Source organism: Acromyrmex echinatior, chromosome 2 (genome assembly GCF_024713525.1).
Source record: "Acromyrmex echinatior isolate Ae372 chromosome 2, ASM2471352v2, whole genome shotgun sequence".
NCBI lineage: Eukaryota > Metazoa > Arthropoda > Insecta > Hymenoptera > Formicidae > Acromyrmex > Acromyrmex echinatior.
This window is the reverse complement of record NC_141853.1, coordinates 12,431,261-12,453,261: the sequence shown is the minus strand read 5'-3', so window position 1 is coordinate 12,453,261 and position 22,001 is coordinate 12,431,261. Positions and strand designations below refer to the sequence as shown.

At 33.7% G+C, this 22,001-nt stretch overlaps 4 protein-coding genes and 1 long non-coding RNA gene across 7 annotated transcripts; 3 read left to right on the top strand and 2 right to left on the bottom strand.

Annotated features, from left to right (window-relative positions):
- Positions 1–1,405: 1,405 nt before the first annotated feature.
- Positions 1,406–12,675, top strand: hdm (meiosis specific with OB domains hold'em). Of its 2 annotated transcripts, none has more exons than XM_011067299.2 (8): positions 1,406–1,743; positions 9,370–9,501; positions 10,248–10,516; positions 10,665–10,887; positions 11,285–11,401; positions 11,572–11,737; positions 11,823–12,030; positions 12,274–12,675. In XM_011067299.2, exons 1-8 carry the CDS (start codon positions 1,674–1,676, stop codon positions 12,457–12,459), a joined length of 1,371 nt encoding a protein of 456 aa, XP_011065601.1. In that variant the 5' UTR covers positions 1,406–1,673; the 3' UTR covers positions 12,460–12,675. The 2 variants fall into 2 exon arrangements, with proteins under 2 accessions (XP_011065601.1, XP_011065600.1); XM_011067298.2 differs by lacking the exon at positions 1,406–1,743 and adding an exon at positions 8,998–9,133.
- Positions 2,982–8,125, bottom strand: alphaSnap (Alpha-soluble NSF attachment protein). The gene is made up of 5 exons (XM_011067297.2): positions 7,748–8,125; positions 6,986–7,182; positions 6,057–6,322; positions 5,757–5,930; positions 2,982–5,666 (listed from the first exon to the last, which is right to left on the bottom strand). The coding sequence occupies exons 1-5, from the start codon at positions 7,837–7,839 to the stop codon at positions 5,517–5,519; spliced, it is 879 nt and encodes a 292-aa protein (XP_011065599.2). The 5' UTR covers positions 7,840–8,125; the 3' UTR covers positions 2,982–5,516.
- Positions 12,676–13,960: 1,285 nt separating the features above from the next.
- On the top strand, positions 13,961–18,280 carry LOC105152819 (condensin complex subunit 2). The gene is made up of 2 exons (XM_011067296.2): positions 13,961–14,342; positions 15,080–18,280. Exon 2 carries the CDS (start codon positions 15,173–15,175, stop codon positions 17,201–17,203), a length of 2,031 nt encoding a protein of 676 aa, XP_011065598.1. The 5' UTR covers positions 13,961–14,342; positions 15,080–15,172; the 3' UTR covers positions 17,204–18,280.
- Positions 18,281–18,421: 141 nt separating this feature from the next.
- Positions 18,422–21,460, top strand: LOC105152818 (malate dehydrogenase, mitochondrial). 2 transcript variants are annotated; one of them, XM_011067295.2, is made up of 3 exons: positions 18,422–18,916; positions 19,587–19,979; positions 20,906–21,460. In XM_011067295.2, the coding sequence occupies exons 1-3, from the start codon at positions 18,536–18,538 to the stop codon at positions 21,281–21,283; spliced, it is 1,152 nt and encodes a 383-aa protein (XP_011065597.1). In that variant the 5' UTR covers positions 18,422–18,535; the 3' UTR covers positions 21,284–21,460. The 2 variants fall into 2 exon arrangements, with proteins under 2 accessions (XP_011065597.1, XP_087259760.1); XM_087403634.1 differs by lacking the exon at positions 18,422–18,916 and adding an exon at positions 19,399–19,498.
- Positions 19,010–19,704, bottom strand: LOC147910503 (uncharacterized). Its single transcript, XR_015544293.1, has 2 exons — positions 19,567–19,704; positions 19,010–19,485 (listed from the first exon to the last, which is right to left on the bottom strand). It is a non-coding gene; the product is annotated as an uncharacterized LOC147910503 (long non-coding RNA).
- Positions 21,461–22,001: the final 541 nt, after the last annotated feature.

Genomic DNA, 22,001 nt, shown 5'->3' with positions numbered 1-22,001 from the left:
AGCTCTGGTGTGTAAGTTTGATATTATATCCCAGAGTTCTGATTGGATGGCTCGTTATTCTCTGTTGCTTGTGCTTATTGCCTGTACCTATTGTGTTTAAGCCTTTAGTACTATTGCCTAGCAGAGAGAAACCTGAGAGAGGACATGACGGCTCAAAATCTGTAACCGCAACATGCTGCTGCGCACTACGGCCCTCTGACAAAGTGGATGTACATATATAATACTATAAAGTGGACAATGTAAATTACATAGCAATGTCCACTTTTCTTAGGGTACATCGTCCATTTTTCAAAGCTGGAGATGATAAATCGATATTTGATTAATATAATTGTGTTACATAGCACAAACCAAATATCGATTTATCATCTCCAGCCTTGAAAAGTGGACGATATATTCTTAAAAAAATGAACGTTGCTATGTAAGAACCAATTAACTACAGTCGAGTATTCCCCTGTTATAGTCGAATGACAGGGGAATGCTCGACTGTGGTTGATTGGTTCTTACATTTTGATCCAGTTTAAACCCTAGGTGGAAACTAGGCCAGTGTTGGAAAACGAGTGCAAAGAAAAGAAAGAAATATCCAGCAAACGAGAATGGATTGAAATGGATTGAAATTGTTTTCTATCCGAATACGTACTTTCACACATAATAGCAAATACTTTTTTTTGGATTTAATTAGATTCAATTGGATTCAATTAGATTTAATTGGATGCAATTGGATTGAAAAATTGCATTTCCTATTTAAAATTTTGAATTGAACAGTATTCACAATGTTATTTGTGTGCACAGAAAAAGCTAATATTATTTTTAGATTGAAAGGCATAGAAATATGTCCCATGCAATTCCTATAAATAAATAAAAATGCATTCAGGATTGAAAAGCATTCATTTTAACATTCGTGAATCAATATTGAAAATTTGAATCCACTTCAATTCATTTCAATCCATTCTTGTTTGCTGGATAGATAGCTATAAGCATGGTATAAGAATGTAAAGTATTCCATTGCGCATAATGGCCGACAAACTGAATTAGGACAACCAATCAAGTACTTGTCCTAAATCCGAATAACCAATCAAATGCTTATCCTTAATTTAGGATAAGCATTTGATTGGTGCGACAAATTTTTGCGCATGTATTCATATAAGAAAGCAATACCTGTTATATCTTTCTATTCGCTATTTTTGGTCCATATTCGCCAAACTTTGAATATAGGATCTCTAGGTTTAGACTATGATCTAAGTGTCTTGTTACAAATGCTTTGAAGCATTTGATGGACCAATTAGAAGAAAGAATTTTACAAACTGACCAATTAAAAAACTCTTCAAAGTGTTGTAGAGTATCGCGTTGACCATATTTTTAATAACATTCGTAATTATGAAATTGGCCAATCACAATCGTTCCATTCTTCCGAGGAACAGCTATTGTGTAAATTCTGCTCTCGTTAGAAAGGATCGGGTGCTGGTGTCAAGAGGTGCAATAAAGGGAGAATTCGAGTTATTTCTCTGAGCATTTTATTTCACACGATAAACTCGTACACTTTTATCTGCAGCGACCAATGCTCAACAATATACAAAACTGTTAAGTAAAGACGCGAGGCGCGAGACGTGAAGTTCTGATTACAAGTACTACTGCGAAACTGGAGCGAGGGTGACTAGTTTGGCATGGTTTTATAAATGCCGATCTTCTGGAAAGATGTAGACTTTTTTAACACTGGATATGTCGTCATTACGATCTTTCGAGAAGGTCAGTATCGTTAGATATTTATTATTTGCGAGGTTGCGATCACTGCCGCTCCAATTTGAATTGCCTGGAAACACCCGTCGGCGGGGTGCTCCAGGATTCGCTGTACCCCCCGTTACGTCACGCTCGCTGCGCTCACTGAACTCCTAATTCGCGAGAGGACCGGCGCTCCATCTTGAGCGCGCGGTTCCTTAAATACCTATGATTGGCCAATTTTATAACTACGGATGTTATTAAGCGTGTCATGTAAATGTAGTCACAGTTGAGCGGGTCGAGAGTATTTTAAAACTTGAGATCGCAATTTTGATTATTAAATCAATTTGCTTGACTTTCCGACCTTATTATACGACTAAAATTTTTGTACGCATAATGACTTTTAAATAGATCTACTCGCGTTGATTGAAATCCCCAAAAATTGTGAACTTAAAGTGAGATAAATATAAGTGAGATAATATTGGACGTTGAAAAAAGAGAAAGCTAAATAACATATTGTAGATAGAAAAAGTGCAAACAATGCGAACAGACCTAATATAAAAATCGACTCACCGAAAATGTTTGCTATTTCAATTCCAAAATTTATTTAAAAAATTTGACCATTTCTCTGTCGTAATTATGTTTCAAATCTCATCGAAAAAAATTTAAATTTAAATTTTCGTGCATAATTTAATTTTGCATATGTGCCATTGGAATAAATCACTCTTTTATATTTATTTTATAAGTTTATAAATGATATAAGCATTGGTAATAAGATAATCTGATAAAATGTTTTATTTCTCGCCATTACTATTTTGTTAAATAATTCTTATAAAAAGGAATAAACATTTCAATATAAAATTTTCTAATAAAATTTGTACAAATAAATTAGATTATACTTATTATATTATATTTATTTGAAAATTATCGTCATTATAAGTCTAAAACGATACATTTAATTCCAGAATATTTAAAATAAAAATCGACTGTCTTAGTATCTCCAGAATATCGTATAAATGTGATTTTTTTTTTGCGATAGCATATTTTTTTTCTTTCTATGGAAGTGATAATCACTAGAAGTATTATTTTCTAACAATAGTTCTATGGAAATTTAGAAATATGTTATCTTGGGCAAAATTTAATCGCTACGTATATACTTTATTTCTTAGTAGAATGTATACTAAATACTAGCTGGTTATACATTCAAGTATTTATATAACTAAAATTTGACTTATTCGTTTATGGAACAAATAAATACAAATGAAAAATTCAAAGATATATATGTATATGTTCGTACAAATAAATAAACGTTTCAGATAAAAAAATAAACACAAGAATGTGACAACACTTTATAGTTACAAATTATACAAACTCCGTTTGCGTGTGCGGTATCGCCCTATTTAACTAGAATTGACAAAAAGAAAATTTTAACAATACATTCCAATATATAAGTATAAGTAACAAGAGAGATAAACATTTGATAACGTACAGTAAAATATATAAAACATATATATATAATCCTGTCTATAAATTCATTGATCTATTAATACGTAAAAATCAATGTAAATCAAGCATCATTTGCATAAAATAATAATAGCATTTCAATTTTTTGGCTTTACACATCGACTCGTGTCCAAAGAAATAGACTATAAATAAATGTGTACGATGCCTTCCTAAAGATACGTATGGTAGCGTATAATATTATTAAAATAACTGTACAGAAAATAATGACAGAAACGTAGATATAAACTACGCATGTCGCGATCTTTGTTATTTACAAGCTCGCCTCGCGCAAGATTGTAAGAAAAAACACAAAGTAATTAATGTGCATCGCTGTTTAAACCCTGGCTAAGCAACATGCGACGTTAGATAAAAGATGGAATGTAAATTGCATTAACAGCCGTAAATTAGACAAGGTAGATTATGGCAATGATAGTGCGAGCAACATTGCAAAACGTCGTAAATAAGGCAAATCATCTCCTTCCATCAAATAGGTTTTCACATTAGAATTGAACAAAAACTCCCGGATATATCGCCTGGCTTCCATCGCGTTTCTTCCGGAAAGCAATGCACACTAGGTGTGTAGAGTTTAAAAGTTTTATTATATGTGTGTCCTCATTTCTTCCTCTTTTTCAAATAAGTATACATATGCTTACGCTAAGTGCATGTTCCGTTAATCGCGTGCATGCAGATAATTCTTTCTATTTCCTAGTTAACAGCAGAATTGTATCGTGTCATTGAAATATCGTATATCAATATATATATTATATTATATACGATGCTCTTATATAAAATGCGAAGATTCTTAACGCGACCATTGTTAAATCAATGTCAAAGTGTCCGCTAAATCATAAATCCTATGCTTAGGCGTATGTACCTCAGAGCTGTTATGCCAATAATATATCCAAGATTTTTGCAATATTAACATTAATGTACTACATTTCCTATAAGTGTCGAAGTGAAATAAAGCGACATTCGTGATAATGTACCGTAAAATTATCAATTGTATCGATTATAAATTAATACATTACAGAAACGAATTGCGGTAACATCAAGTAACGTGAAAAGAATGTAGAAAGATTTGTATGCACTCAAATTCTAATACAATCAATAATTATTCTAACTGTAAATGCACTTCACGATCGTGTTCCCTATCCGCTTATTTTTTCTTTTTTCCTGTAAGAGTACGCTTATCCGTAGGCAATAAGTACTAATTACATTACAGATACCACACTACTATTATTGCGGAAAACATTGTGTAATATATCGACGTGTTTCTTTAGTTCGATATTAGGAAGGAATATGTAGCATGTTACGTTAATAGTATCGCTCGACTTAAAGTTGTAAACCTACAAATAGCAACCGTATTTCTAAATCAGACAAATGCAAGATAGAAAAGGCCAGAGGCAGAAGGAGAGAACCAAAAAATGATGAATTATACCAACATAAGACGTACATTATCTTGTTACCTAAATACTTTGGCAGTGCAAGAGTGACAAATGATGACGGTCATATTTGATCGTAATTTCTCCGCTGTAAAATATCAAAAAGAAAAAAAATATAAAAGAAATGAAATCGTATTAAAAGTCGTATTAAATTTTAAAGAAACAAAAAAAGGTTCTTCGATAAATACAGATTACGTACATTCAAATAATGTACAAGACTTGCTCCTCCTGCTCTTAAATTAGAGAGGAAAATATAATTGGAAAAAAACATTTGTTAAAATTACGGTGGGCAGGAAAGAATAAATAAGAAATTTATCAATCCAGTATGTTCTTTGTAGTCTGTTATTCTGTTAGGCTTTTAAACCCAAAGTCTGTAATAATCTTGCAATTCATAGTAAGAATATCAATTTTTTTTTTAAAGAAAACAGGATATATAAAGTACACAAGATAAGAGAAGTAAAGATTTTCTAGGCTATTATTTTATAACAAAAACCATAACATTCTCGATATAATACTCGCCAATGTACCTAACAAGGTAAAGCTGTATACATATCATCATTAATAAAAAGATATCACGAAAATTACGACGTTCGAAATAATCGTCTCTCACATTCTTGCATACCGTGATTCTCCATGATTTCATGGATACTCTTAATGATTTAAAAGATGCAAAGAGATAAATAACAAAAATTGTCGAAAGCACGAGGGAGCAATATAATATAGGCGATTACACATCCGGATATAAAAACGAAACTACTTTATAGTTTCCACTAAAAGTAGAGCGTGGCTCAATAACGAATACGCATGGTCTGAAAATAATATCGTTGCCAAAAAATAACACAAGTAAGAAACAACTGATCAGCGCAGATCCGGATTATCGTTAATTTGCTTTTTTATACGTAACAATACTGTTGTATACCACTGATCCAATCTTGAAATTGAATCGTATTCCTTCACTGCTTCTGTGTAACCTTCTAGATTTTGATCCTCCAAATGCTCTATCAATGTCTATAGATGTACAATATTCAAATTATCACAAAGAATATTTAAAAAAAAAAAAATCGTTAGGTGAAAACATAATTTAGCGTGAAAACATACCTTTACCAATTTATATTCTCTAGCGTCTTGAAAAGCAGGATATTGTTCCTGATAACGCTCAATCGCATGTTGAGCATTTAACGAATCCACGCACAAGTGACATAACGCAGCACGAAAGAAGTATTCCTTGGCGCTATATTTTAGTAAAGAACTTTCTAATGATGCAGAAGCGACCTGTAAAATAAATTGATAAGGATTTAAACATTCAAATTCACATTCAAATTAAAAAAAAATTATAGAAAAATTATAACTCGCTATATGTACATATCGCCATATGTACTGAATATCTTCAATCTTTACCTGCTCGTAGATCTGAATGGCTTTGTCGTAATTCTCAAGCTGCGCGGCATACTGCGCGACTTTTAAAAGACACTTGTTTGCAGAGGAGTTACTTTCCTCACCGCGGAAATAATCCGCAGCTTGCTCGTAATGATGTACCGCGCGTTCCAAATCAACCGCTTCGCTTTCATAGATTTCGGCTATACTTTGATGATGTTTAGCTGCCATCGTAAAACGGCCCATGTCGGTATAAATCTCGATGGCTTTCAACAGACAACTGATTGCCTCTGTAAAGATGGAATAACAATGATACATAAATTATTGTTCATCTTGATAAATTCAGTCGCTCGCACTAAATCAGTACATTTTATTGAAAAAATTGCTTCATGTAAAGTGTTTAAATGTAGCGAATAATATAACTAATTTTGACAATGAAATAATACATGTATTTTATTAAATAATACATATAGTTTATTAAATAATATGATAATGTTCGTATTGGGCATTTCATCAGTTTAAAATATTCATATATGCTAAAACATTTTACTTTGCAAATTTCCTAACAGTATATACTGGTCTAAGTTGCGTTCTATTTACCGCTAACAATGCTTGTGGAATCATTTCATCCTGTTGTTTATCAAATATTAAACAAAGATAAACAATGTTCACGAACATTGCGAGCATTAAGTGGAACACGTCCCTAGTGTAGTGCAAGTAACCGAATTTGTCATTTGTTTATAATGGCAAACAACAAGAATATAATAGTTCTGTTCTCTGCACTGTGGCTGCACTAGTATGCACTTGTTTTACTTAAAATGAAATAGATATATATTTTTAAAGTTTGGTAAAAGTGAGACAGAAACTATAGAAAATTTTAGTGCAGTCTAATGCAGTGATGAAGAACAGACTTTGTGTACACTGTGTCTGGTTGTCTTGATCTTATAAATTACCGTTTGTATCAGATTTTTTGAAGCAATTGGCAGCGTCTACGTAATTATTAGCCGCATCATGACGGCTACCCGCCTTCGAATGTAAATCTGCGGCATCGTAAAACGCCTTGCCTGCTGAACTCCACTTCTTTGCCATCTTGAACATGTTCGCCGCCCGTTGGTAACATTCTACTGCTTCCTCAACTTTCGACGAACTCCTGCAAAGTCAAACTTATCAACCTAAAGTACAATGATACTGATCATGTGGACTTTGTCATCCTTTAACAAAGTAATATTGGTCTGTCGAAATACAAGAGACATCGATGCAGGGATTTTGCAAAGACATTGCGATTTCCAGCATAACACCACAAATAGATGATCTTGTGAGAAGCTGAGAAATCCAAATGGCAATGGTGCTTTCCAACAAAAGACACGAAATACGAATCATTTCATCTTTGTTTAATATTGGCAAAAAAGAAGTAATAATTCATTGTTACACTATGGCTTCATTAGTGGAAAGACAGCCGATATTAAACATAAATATCATGTATCGACACATATTCACACGCGGTGTACGCACACACGAGAGAGGTCGTTCGCACCATCGTAATTACGACGCAGAAAAGACGACGGAATCGTAATAACACGGCAATCGGGAGTGACGCGAGCCAGAACATCAAATCGACGCAGGATTGCGCAGTGGTACGCGAACTGCGAAGAGGTTCATGCGCTTACGATGCATGTACGATCGGGCGAGTTCAAGTAGCAAATCGATCGTCTCACCCAAACAGAGCGCCGAAGAAGCCCTTCGATGACGACAGCTTCCTCTCGGCCTCAGCCACCAGTTGTAAGGCCTTCTGCTCGTTGTCAGCCATCTCGACGGTGATTGACGATTATGTCGGCCCGATTGTTTTTTCCTTCCCCCAAATACGAAACCCAATCAAGCGTCCCGATTCATCAACTGCAACTCAATAGTGAATAGATTTCACCTGATCTCACCACCACGTCCTCCCTTCCACCCCCTTCGTCCCTCACGACGTCTCTGGACTGCACTAGACGTCACTAGACCGCACTAGACTAGATTCCGCGCGCGCGGATCGCGGATCACGGATTACGGATGGAGAAGTGAAGGACGTCGTGTCGTGTCGTATTGTGTGCCAGTGCGTATTGCATTGGCCGTTGCGTTGCCGTTGCGTTGCGTATCATCGCCATCAGGAACGCCAACCCCCGCCTTGGCCTTTAAGGCCGATCTCGTGCGAAATTTGAAAATCGGCAACGCTTTAAAAATTGAAGCGAGACCAATGAGGAACGTGTTGAATAGAGCGACAGAAGAGTTCTTTGTTCCGATTGGTCACATCGTAGATTCAATTAGTTTCAATCAAGATTCGACGTGTAGTCTGTGCTGCTTTTAGGAACGGTGTGTTCCGATTAAAAAAATTATTGTAAATTTAAATTGGATGAATTTAAATAATCCAGTTTAAGATTTAAAAATAGTCCTAAAACGACTGGAAGATTTTTATTATTATTTATATTATATTAATAAATATAATTTAATTCAATTGAAGTGAATTTAAAATAATTTCTTTAAATTTAAAATCAGATGAAATGCCATTCTTATAAAAAAGCTGTAGCATCACGGATTACGCGCCAATAAAATAATCCTGTAGCAACTTGAAATCGTACTCTACCGAAGACGATCTTATTATATTGTATAATATCAGTAGACTATAGTACTCTTATCTGTTCTTATTTCGAGACAAAGGCTAAATTAAACCGAGATAAAAATTAATCTACATTATAGATAGAAATAATAATCATATTAGAAATATTCCGTCTTTGAAAAATCAACATTTTTTATTGGACGTCGATTGTGCGCTCTGAATTTAGCAAAGTTTAGTGTGACGAGATCGCAATCATGGTATGATTGGTGGTATTCGACTCGCACTTCAAACTGCACACATGCACGAACGCAAATGATTCGTTTCTGTTTTCTACTTTGATTTACGTTAATTTGAATTGACGACGCGTCGCATTAATCATCGAATAAAATGTCCTTTCTATACAGGCAGGAGATAAAATCGCTGCAAGATGGCTCGCCGAACACCTTCGTAATCGGTGTGATTATAAACAGCACGAATGTGAAAACGTTCGTCGCATCTCGAGCCAGATGTACGTATCTCCGCTGTTCTTTTCTTTTTCATCTTATTGTAGTATTCTTGTATTTAAAACGATAAATTAAAAACGCGATACGTGATCGGTTTGAAAACAAACACGAGTCGATTTGCAGAAATATCTTTTTTTTTTATAAAAAAAGCTTTCGATCTGAATTATACACAATGAAATGCGTTTTGAGATTTATTTTATTTTGCTTATAATCTTATTATTCTCTGATAATTATATTATAGTTAATACTGGCGAACGTGGCGTGTGGACATTCACTTTGCGCGACTCCGAGGAAGACTTTATTAACGTAACTGTATGGGGCAGCACGGAATACGTAAAAAAATTATCATCCACATTTATCATCGGATCCATAGGTGAATATTTTATGAATAAATTGTTCATAAATTATAAAGAACAAATGATTCATTTTGTAGTCAATAATATCTAATATCCCTCTCACATTAAAAGATCACTATTATATAGGAAATCAATATTTAATCAGATATAATTTAACAATTATTATTATTTATTATTTTTTAATTAATTTTTATTATTTTTAAATTATTATTATTACTACATTTTAATTACTACATATTAAAGTGTATGTAGTAGTTTTCTTTTATTGTATATGTATTTAATATATTCTCTTCCTATAATTTATATTTAACACAATACATTTTTTTCACTATTGGTCTAAATATAAATGGTTTCAATATCTTATGCGAATAAAACGTAGAAAGAATAACAAATTTATGCATTTAAATATTTGTGATGAGTCTCAGAGTATTCTGTAACTTTTAACTGAAACGATATAAGTAGTTATAGTAATCATTAAGATTTACAGAATAGGACTGTTAAGTGCCAGTTGCACCAGTTGTTACTTTGACTTTAAGCAAGGCTTAAAATTCTCTTTCTCTCTCTCTCTTTCTCTCTCTTTCATTTTAAAACGAGACAGATAGAGCTTTAAGTCTCGCTTAAAATCAAAGTAACGTTGATGCAACCGGGTCTAACACTTTCAGATTTTTAGAAATTATGTGCAACGTACAACTAAGCTCTTGTCCGAGAATCGCCGCGCTCACGCCGGTTACATATATTAATAAGACCGTCGTCTGCTTTACAGTGGAAGTGATAAGCGCAAAAATCGTGAAACGCAATCCCAGTGATAAGAACGAACAATTCATGCCGTCGACCTCCAGCCCTTTTACCTTGATCATAAATGAGGGTACAGCCTTAATACAGAATCACGACGCGCCAACTCGCGAACAATACAAAGATCTGCTGATGCGACCTGTGAAAAATGTGACCTCCGCGAAAAGCCTAAAAACCATTCTGGATAATATAGACGCTCTGTGTGATTGCTTCGTTGACCTTCTGGTCGTCGTTACGTTTGTAAGTTGCAATAAATAAAACGCATCGAGCCTATATAATAATCACATCGTTTTTTGTGACTATATAATATATGTGTATGTGTTCTTCAAAACTGTCACTTTGATGCTTATTGTAACATCAACAACAATTTTTAATTATCGTGCCGCAGATTGCCGATGCTCGTAATATAATGACACGAGATGGACGATCCTTAACGTGTCGAAATTTCGAAGTCGCAGATGGATCGACGGATAATACCGTGTCATTGATGTTGTGGGATAAGGACTGGATTGAGAGATCTGCCTTTTGGGAACCGAAGAAGACAATATTATTCTTGGTCAATATTCGCATTGCGTACGACGAGTACAAGAAGAAAACGACATTAAGTATCTGTACGTTGAAGATCTGATTTAGCATAATTTATTACAATATTTAGTATATCGCCAACTAATATATCGCCAATAAATTTCAACTATAATATAAGAATCAATTGTTGAATCTCTGAAAAAACTACATTGGTATATCTAATAAAAAACCTAGAAAATCTCTGAATATATCTACAGAATTCGATATTCGGATATAACATTATAATAAATTATTGTGTCTTTAAAAAGATTCTTCAGAAAACCATTCTCTTTTAGATTGCTTAAGCAACAGTTTATGAAACAGTTATACGTTTACTAATTCAATCCTTTGGATAGTTTTGCGATATGTTGCATAAGCGCACTAAACGACAATATAATAGAAAGAATTGTTATTATATTCGTAAATCGTTTTTATTTCACGTAGCAAGACGAACGTTGATCACAGAGTGTCTGAACGTACCCCAAGCTGTAGATATTATGAATGCGGTGCAACATTATGATCCTGATTCCATATGCAGCGATCCGTTCGCCATACCAAATCGTAAGAATATAATTTGCTTAAAAAATGTGTTTCAAATAATATAAACATAATAATGGTAAAAAAAATATGTCTCCGATTCTATATTTTATGAAGGTCAAATTTTAGAAGAAAAGTTTTTTTTGTGCGTATAATAAAAATTTTATTATTATTATTAATTTTTGTATTAACAGCGGAGACTATTACGACTATAATGACGGTACAACAAATCACAGAGAAATTACAAAAGAATAAAGCGACTGCAGAGGGTGAAAGATTGCAATTCGCAACGATCGTAAGGGCTTCGGTAACCGAAATGAATTTGGACGGTCCACTCAAAGATGTGATATCTATAAAATGGTACTTTATCTTTATTCTCACGTTATATTATTATCTATATAAATTAAAAAATTAATTGTGCTGTCATTTTTACTTTCATTTTTAGTGCTCTATGTAAAAAGTCTGTCGCAGACGTGCAAGATTCTTGTATGAATTTAACTTGTCCGTCTGGCAATGGAATGCGAACACCATTAAATACTGTAAAGTTTAATGTAAAAATAAATTTGAAGGACGACACCGGATATCTTATCGGATGTCGTTTAACCGATGACATCGCGGAGCGTGTCTTGGGCTACACAGTTGATGAATTTCAGGTACTCTCCATTTAAATTAAAAATGAACAATTCTCTCTCTCTCTCTATCTCTCTCTCTCTATCTCTCTCTCTCTCTCTCTTTCGGCTTTCTCTGTCTTTTAAAATTGTGGACTTACAAAAAATACAAATTCTTGAAACATTCTTTGTTTATAAAATAACAAGATACTATGAAAAAGCAATAAAAGTTGAGGCATGATTAATAGATTCCATTTTTTATATTTAAAAAGTATATAATTATTGCAGACAATGACAGTAGAAAAGCGCAGCGAATTAAAATGGCTATATTTGTTAGAAAAATGTGACGTTCGTCTATATATTCTCGGACCGACATCTGTCTTTTCGCGCACCTTGTATAAGGTCTTATCTATTCAACCAGACAATGAAATGGAACAAGCTCTCGAACAAATTGCATCTGTACCTCAGTATTAAAAATTAATATTTTTAATTTGATACAATTTGTCATAATAATAATATAAACCTTTTATTTAAACGCATAAAAATATATCATACGAATTAATATACGGTATTCTTTAGTTTCTAAAATTCTTTAATTTACTACTTATAATGCTTATATGTTTATTGTACTTTTATAACATATTGTATTATACATGTTATAATACAAATAATAAATTAAATATTTAAATACATATCTCTTTAATATAATTTGATTTTTTTGCCTTTAATTCTTAAGTATAAGAATCAATATATCATAGGATTTTTCATTCATAATACGTGATAAAAGTTTTTCTTTTCTCTTCTTTTTGATAAGATTGTCCTCGCAATTTTCACATGTTACGCTTGAGCTTTTCAATTATGAAACTAAGCTGTACTAAGGCAAAACAGATTTAAGAGTGCGTTCAGACTAGAAGCGTCAATTAACAGCGAGCAGCAAATTAATGGGCACGTTAAAATCGACAAAGCAGTTAACCTGCTCGCAAATGAACATGATTGATTGTTACTTATGCGTTTTCGACCCGAGTGGATTTGCTCCCATTTAGATTGGATAATGTTTTATTATTGGTTTTATTATTGGTTGACGTTATATATCCCACTAATAGGAGAGCATACAACGTCATTAATCCAACCTAGATTGATGCTAATCGAATACGCTATTATAGATCCGATCGATCACATTTCAGAGTGCGGTCCATTTGGCGTTACAAATGCTTTAAAGTTTTTGATTGAAATCGAAAGAAAGAATTTTACTAATTGACCAATCAAAAAATTCTTCGAAACATTTGTAGCCTCAAAGATGCGTTCAGCAGACTCAACTGTTTGATATGACCAAGTATATATATATATATAAATATATATACAATATATATGGGTATATATATATATTGGGTCATTTAAAAAGTATCCGCTGTTTTTTGTCACTAGATGTGTGTTGATGGTCATATATCTAGTGACAAAGTACCGCGGATACTTTTTAGATGACGCAATACATAGCAAGGAATGCAAATGCGAATCTCCAATTGCTAGTGATATGAGCATTACTTGGTAGCGTCAAACTGTGTCAATTTTGCTATTCGTCAATTTTGATCACGTGATCAAATGATTTTAGCGAATAGTGAGCTCACAATATTCGACGCTCGACGTTTGATCACAGTATAATCATACACAGTAGTGACACAGACCACTCGGCAACTTTGATGTAGGTGTTCTTAAGTCACATGATTCACCGCCATGTTGTGATGTGTACACAGTAGAGCTACGAAAGGACAGGCTCTTAAATTTGAATTTCTGTTAAGCTCTTAATATGTCCGCCATATTCCTAAGTGTACAAACCGACACATGCGCACTAAAAATTGCAGCCACAAAAAAGTTCACTGTCGCTACTGGATATGATTACACTGTGGCTTGACGCTCTTATGTAATGGCATCTTAATGCTCTCACATAAAAATACTTTAATGCTTTTAGGAACGCACGGTAACGCCGGTAACGCCATCACCGTCCATGACAGCGTCTGTGAATTTAAATGTGACATCGCTCGCTACAGAAACGCAACGTACTTTTTCGTTTATCTGGAGTAATTTCCATTGATAGTAGTTTCCAATCGCAAGATCGCAAGTTAAGATGAAGTGTTGAGCGGTAGATGAGATGTGGAATTGAGATGAGCGTTTAACATTTCAACGTAAGATGTTGTTCGAGTGTTTCATGTATATTTCTGTCAAGTCCAATGCCTTCTCACGACGAGCGTACGTTGCAAGTTTTGCAGAAGATTCACGATGAATTACAACGTTATTATGTTCTGTTGCGATTGATCAGGGTCGATCTCGAGAAAATAACAAAGAACTTTGCTGCCTTATCGGTTGGTATAGATACTGCCAAGTAATATCTATTGTTAAGTACACTCAATTGATATAACCTGTCAACTACTTTTGAGAAACGAGGATCTCGTTGTGACTAAAATGATTTTTTTCAAGCTTTAGAATAATACTGATTCTTACAAGAATTCTACTGCACTTACTTTGTCAATATTTGTGCATTGATCTAACAAAGTGACTTGTTGAGAACTTTAAAAACGGAATATAACCTTTTCATTCAATACAAATTATTTGTTTAATGATTCTAGTTTGATTGGAGATCTTTAACAGACTTAAAAATAACTCATTTATCATTTATCATTTATTTAGTAAATTGTTTATATTATAACTATAATTACAGTTCTTCCTAATCTCCTCCCCAAGTTTGTCTTAAAAAATTCATTAAAGTAGTCAGATTCATAAATTTATCCAATAATATTTTTCCATGTACTTATTTCAGATAAATTTATTAATTATCTTAAAATTCTTTAAGAAAATTTTTATTTAAGAATAACATAATTCTCAAAACCTTTAGATTTAATGGCTTACACAAACAATTTGTGATATAATTTATAATGTTTTATACTTTTCTGTGACTACAATTTTCGTTAAGAATAATTGAAAAGTGATATAGAATCTATTGGAAATGAAATACGCAATAGAATTATATTATAAGTGATTTACTTCTCTTTTGTCATAGAAAAGTTATCTTGTTAATTGAAACGATGCTTATTTGTTTTAGGAGGCTGAGAATATTTAAGGACAAGTGTAAACTATAGCAGTATATATATATATATATATATATAAATAAAAGTTATAAATTTTTTTTTATAAAATGGATCCTCACAAATCTGTAATGCATAAGAGATTGGAATCTATACAAAATTCATCAAATTCTTCATCACCATTGCGAAGAAAGTCCATTGTTCAAATCCCATCAGCACATAACTTATCAGAAAACGACGATGAGGCAGAACGTATCGCTCGTCGACGTGAAATATTTACAACATCACCATCTAATGGAAATAGTAGTAGCAAAAGATTATCTCTGGGCCTGGGATTTTTGTCAAATATTCCTGCACCTCAAATGGCTGAGAGCATGAATAAATGTATACAACTGAATGCTGAGAACAAGATCAATATCAAGAATGCATTTAGTTTGGAGATGATTGACTTTATGACGTATATGATAAAGAAACAGGATGTTAATATGTCGAATTTACTAATGGCTAGCACCTCCTTGGACGTGAGTACCAAGATCTATGGATATCGTGTGGACAATGTACATATGGAAATACTCAAAATGGTTGGTGGACTGGATAAACAAGTAAATATGGAGCAAAATTCGGAAAATCAGGAAGAAACTGTGCACGAAGATGCGGAAAACGTCGAGGTGCCGAAAAAAAAGAAGAAATCGAAGCAAAAGATCTTCAGCACTGTTGAAGCTCTGAGAGGCAATATTGAGATCGTAAAACCTATGTCGGCAATGATAGGCGAAGGAGATTTACAGACCAGCGATATGTTGTACCAAGCGACGTTGCCGAACCACGCGAATTCCGGTTTTTATCAGCATCCATATAACGACGTGCTCGTTGATGTCTTGGAGAATAAATCTGAATCACAAAATAATTCAAACGTTAAGTATGTCATACCAGCGATCGAAGATTTCTCGAATTTGGAGATTTGTGCGTCATATTCAAACTTTGAGTTTCTCGGCTGGTCCGTAGAGAATGAACCGGAAGAGGAAATCGAATCTCCTGATGACAGTGAGAACCGATTTCAATTTGATTTGGATGCAAGTGTGGAGCATGATGACGATCCGGTGCCCGAACCCATGAATTACTTTGACATCGAACATGATGACAACGAGAATGTTCAAGCATGTTTTCGACAAACGATGGATCGTCCAGTGAATATTGTGGAAGTGCACAACGTCCGGGCATCCGAGTACTCCTTTGTTCAACCAAACATGAGCTTGCATTGGGCTGGTCCATCCCATTGGAAGTTTTGGAATTTCATGAAATCTTCCGCTGTCGACAGAGATGGTGCAAAAGTAGCTTGCATGCAAGCTAAGAAAAAAGAAAAGAGAAAACAATTCAAATTGCTATATGACGAGGCACGCGATATCATAGACGCAAAGTTCGCGTCGGGTCAGTACATTAAATTACATGCCAAAACGGCGAAAGCGGAATGGAGCGCTGAAAATTTGACTCTACCGGAGGATGTGCATTACGATATTGCGCAAGGGAGCAAACTCTATATGTACAAGAGATTAACTATAAAGTCGGAAAATAGTGAGAAAGAGAATGAGAATGCGGTGAATGTCGCTGACGTATCCGATGGCGAGAGATACGACTATAACAATCCAAACGACACGCTCGAATATTGTCCGAATGTTGAACACAATGAAGATTATGATGATTATGGGAGAGAGGATGGTAACGATGATTGTAACTTTGATGATAGCGTTGCTGTAATGGATAGTCAGGGTCTTACTGGCAACAATCTAGTTGCAGCGCCAAAGTTGATTAATAAAATATCTATCGCGTATTGTTTGAAAGCAAAGAAAATCGATATGCGACAACTAAAGAAATCCATATGGACCTGTTTGAAGTCCACGAATAATAATGCGGCAAATACTGAAGAAATAGTAGATGTGACCGATACAATGAAGGAGAGCAAGCAATTCAGTGACGTTTACAAGGCACTGCCAAAATTGCTGACAAAAAGCAACGCTGAAGCATTGAGCGTACCGATCTCTTTTATATCTATGCTGCATTTGGCGAACGAGAAAGAATTGAAGATTTGTTCGGTACCAGACATGTCTGATATTATCATTCAACCTGGATCACCATCGTTGAAGTGACAAGATTTTCTTTTGTGTATATATGTTCAAATAGATAGAAAAGATAAACAGGACAGAGTGTAATAAAATTTGCATTGCAAGTTGCACTGTCGTTACTAGAAACTCTATAACAGAATTTCACTCTACTGTTTTACTCTATAACTTTTATTATAGAGTGAGATGGTATAAATTAGAGTGAGATAGTATATATGCAAGAAAAAAGTATACACATATGTGCCTTTTTCTCATAGGCTTTTGACAAAATTGCTTGTATCCAGACTCTGTTATAAAGTCTCTAATCGTTACGACATACTTATGCAATGTAATTCCGAAAGAATATTTTAATCAGAAATAAGGACAATATTTACTTTTACAATCCTTGTTACAGACAAATGAATTGACAACTTTTTATTTACGAAATTTCGACAACAATGATTGTATTAGAAATTAAACGGATCACTAATTCGATTAGATTATAACCAATATTTATGTTATACAAACGTTTATCTGTCTACTTGAATCGCACGAGGATGTTTTTTAACAGATTTTTCAAACTTGCGTCCGTCAATGATAATCAATTTTTTTGTTAGAATCAATTGCTTAAAAATATTACCTAAAATTTTTATAAAATGGATAATTATCGGAAATTACATATTGCGAAAGTGTTTTAAAATGTTTGTATTTATAACATAATACCCAGTATTTTATCTTTTCAAATTTACGTTATTCATCGACAATCGATCTGCTCGTGTCAAACGTAGAATTTTTATATAAGAAATTATAAAGAACTGCGTACAATTTAAACGAATAAGAAATCGGAATAGAGAATAATTCAATTTCAATCTAGAAATTATATATTCCAGCGTAACCGATTTCTAGTAAGTTGAAATCTGTTTACTTCCTGTTCCCATTCTGTAATCTTTTGTGCGCAATACGAACCTAAATGAATAGTTACACTGGAGATTGTTGCAAGAATGTTTACATGACAAAATGTTAAAAAAAAATTGTTTGTATTTATAACATGGAGTACGATATATGTTCATAGGTATATATATTTTGGTCATACAAGAATAAAGTATTTTTTTATTAATAAAAAAACGCATCTCTCACTTTTATTACTCGCTTTAATTAAGTAGCAGGGGTATCAATCTGTTTCCTCTGTACGTACTATGTCAAGCTTCACATGCATTTCATGTATCGCAAATCACTTGTTTGTCTCGCATAAATCTATCGTGAGTCACACGATCACTTCCGACAATATTCTTGTTTTCAGATTTATTCTACAAAATCGTGAAAAATGTACTTATAAATCGTACTCCTTTTTCCATAAAAACGTTAAAAAATCATTGAATTATGACCGCGCTATCGAGATTATTTCTCGATTTATCACAGCGATATAGACGTCATCTTATTTTCTTGCATCGCAAATTTTCGAAAAACCTTTCAACTGACTATACAAAAGTCAAGGAGAAGAGTGTGAAAAAATTGACGAGGAAAGAAAAAGAAAATGTACAAAAAGACAACGAGGCTAATGTCCAAGTATGCATCATCGGCGGGGGAGTAACGCCTCTTTACACCGCGATTCTTTTGAAGCAATATAAGATTATCAAAAGCATACGTCTGGTGGATACAAAGGGCTCCTCGTCAGAAGATATGTCAGATATGTCACAGTTGGAAACCAGCCCTCGTATAAATTACTTTCGAGAAAAGGATATAAAGCATGCTCTCAGACAAGTAAGAATTTCGAGAAATACACATTATACAGATTTTTTTGTCCGTGGAAATGAAATAAAATGATAAAAGAAGAGAAATATCAAGATATCTAACTTAAGAAGAAATTTAAAATTTTGTTTTATTAATTATATATACAGAGTGTTTCGAAATTCGTGCATCAAAATATCACAGCGAAAAAATAATCCTAAAAAAAAATTTCTTGAAAAAATAGGTGACAGAAGTATTTTGCCATTTTTTATTTTGAGCAATTTTTAGGAGATAACAATTAAAAACTGTAGGTTAATTATAGATTATGGTTAAGTGGCCGTTTAACCGTAATCTATAATTGACCAGTTTTTAATCTCACAAAAACTATTGCTCAGAATTGAAAATAATGAATGATAAGTTTTTTTAACTTATCTTTTTTTCTTGTTGTGATATTTTGGATTTGCGAAATATATATATATATATATATATATATATATATATATATATATATATATATATATACGCAGCGTGCGGCGTCACTTCTGGTGACTTCGTCGAAGTTCGAGCTTCGCTTTAGGATTCCCTTAACACATAAAAAAAATCTGTAATGAAAAAGTCTGTGGATGTTAAAACAATAACAATTTCAATACATCATAAATACATGTACAGAATAATTATCATACATATTGAAAAAAATGTTTAGGCGAACATAGTTGCGCTCATGGACGAGACTGATGTCACCGCGGCAGGTAACACGATGGTCCAGGATGGTCAATTCAAATTGACGGCGAATTATGTGCGTCAGATGACGGATCAGATAGTGCGCTTCTGCCCGGACGCCCTCGTGGCCGTGTTCGTGCGTCCTGTCACCGCTACGCTCGCAATGGTCTCCGAGATTTTCCGGTATTCCAACGGGTGGAATCCCGACCGGATCGTCGGCTCAATCGCGACGTACGGTGAACGGATCGAAAAGATGACGGCGGCAATCCTTAACTTGGAGCGTGCGAGTCTCTCGGTGCCGCTGGCTGGCGGCGCCGACGTGCAAACTGTCGTGCCGTTACTGTCGCGTGCTGTTCCCTTTAATCAATTCACAAATGTACGAATCAGTAAAGCCTGTTCTACAATGTGCTTTTTGTTTCTTGTTTTTTGCTATTTTTTACATCTTGTCTTTTTGCTTCTTATTCGGTTTTTTGTTTCGCCTGAGATAAGAGTTAACGAACTTCGAAAGAAACAAGAAATACATAACAAGAAATACAATTGTCGATAAAACGGTTGCAAAAGAGTTAAAAGCAAAATGTAAAAAACAAGAAACAGGAAACAAAGAGCACATTATAGAATAGACTTTAGGAAATTTTAATTTCTAATCTCTCTAATATATAGTTCTTTTAAAGAATTTGAACACTCTAAACTGTTATTATAAGTCAATTTTTGAACTATCGTAATGCTATCGTTTTTAAAAAATGTTAAAAAATTTATTTAATATATGTAAATTTATTAAAAATTATTTAATTCAATTTGATTCAATACTTCATAAATATTATACTATAATAATGTTTATTTTCTTCTTTTAAAGGGAATAAAAAATTGTTCCCCCTAAGCTTTAAGTGAAGAAAACAAATATATATATTAAAGTAGAGGACAGTAATTTCGTCTACAATTGTTTCTTCGTTTTATTTGACAAATAGAAAAAACTATTGCATCGACCTAAATAAAATAGTTACATATTCATCTGCAGAAAAAAAAATTAAAATTCTACTAATTCTCTAAGAATTAAAAATAAATTCTTATATACTAAGAGAGAATCGAGATCTTTATAGCACAGATATTGAACGGGCAAAGATCAAATGCGCATCTCTCTTGTAAATATCTTCTGGATTCTCAATGTCATTTATACTTCGTTAATTAATATAATTAATGATATTTATATAACTATAATTATACGACATTGCTTAAATCTTGTTTGTTAATTAAGTTATATAATTTACATCTCTCTAAGTAATAATTAATTCTATTATATATTAGACACAACGCAAGACCGTGCTGCAATCGTTTCGGACCGGTGACAAGGACAAGGAGGCAAGGACAGCATTCGATGAAGGTCCATCGTTATCGTCCGGAACAGCTGCTGCCAAGTTGATAATCAACCTCGCTGCCGGTCTATCCGGGCGCAACAACGTCATCACCTGCGCCTACGTACGATCGGACGTATTGCCGATCTGTCGATTTTTCACCAGCGAGGTAGAGCTAGGACCGGAAGGTGTCAAGCGAAATTTTGGCTTGCCGAAAATCTCGGCCGCGGAGGTACTTTTGATCGAGCAAGCGATACCTCTCATTAACGAGCACGTCGACATGGCGGTTGCCGCAGTCCGGATGGAGAAGACGCGTACTAGGACGCGATGACGGACTCGGGATGTGACTTGTATTTCAGAAAATCTAGCAGAATTGAATCTTGTGCGAGTATGTTGGTGAAACTCGGGGTGTTTCTAGTTTTATTGCGACAGCTGTATTCAACTTCATATCATGCACTTCGTCGTATAAGTTGTAACTTTATTGTAAATAAAGGATAAATGTAGCTTATATTATCAAGCGATTATTAAAAACAATTAATTAATACAACAATCGCGATATTGAGAGGTCAAGAGCAAAAATTTTTTTGGACCTTGCGTCGTTGTGAGAAACATTTAAAAGTGAATTTTTTAAATGAAGTTTTAAAAAAGATTTAAAGAGGTGCTTGCAGATGACTTTGAATCCAAGACAATCGATGCCAAAAACTAAAAATATATAACGTTAATGCTACAATTTTGCATTCAATAATGTAACTGTTATGTAATACTCTCTTTGTTCTATATTATTCTCTAAATTCTTTGGAGTGGAATCTAATGAGTGAAAATTGAGCGAATTTGGAACAAAGAGTTTAATTTTCAATCTTTATGAATACGATTTTATACTACAGAGTGAAATTCACTCTAAAAGTTTTAGAGAATACATTTATATTGTTTAGTGCAAAATGACAATATTGATGTTATGTTACTTTTAGTTAATGTCGATTGAGGGAATCTAGACAATAATTCTTTTTCTTTTCCTTTTTTTTTTTAGAGCTTCCATCCTCTCGACGCGA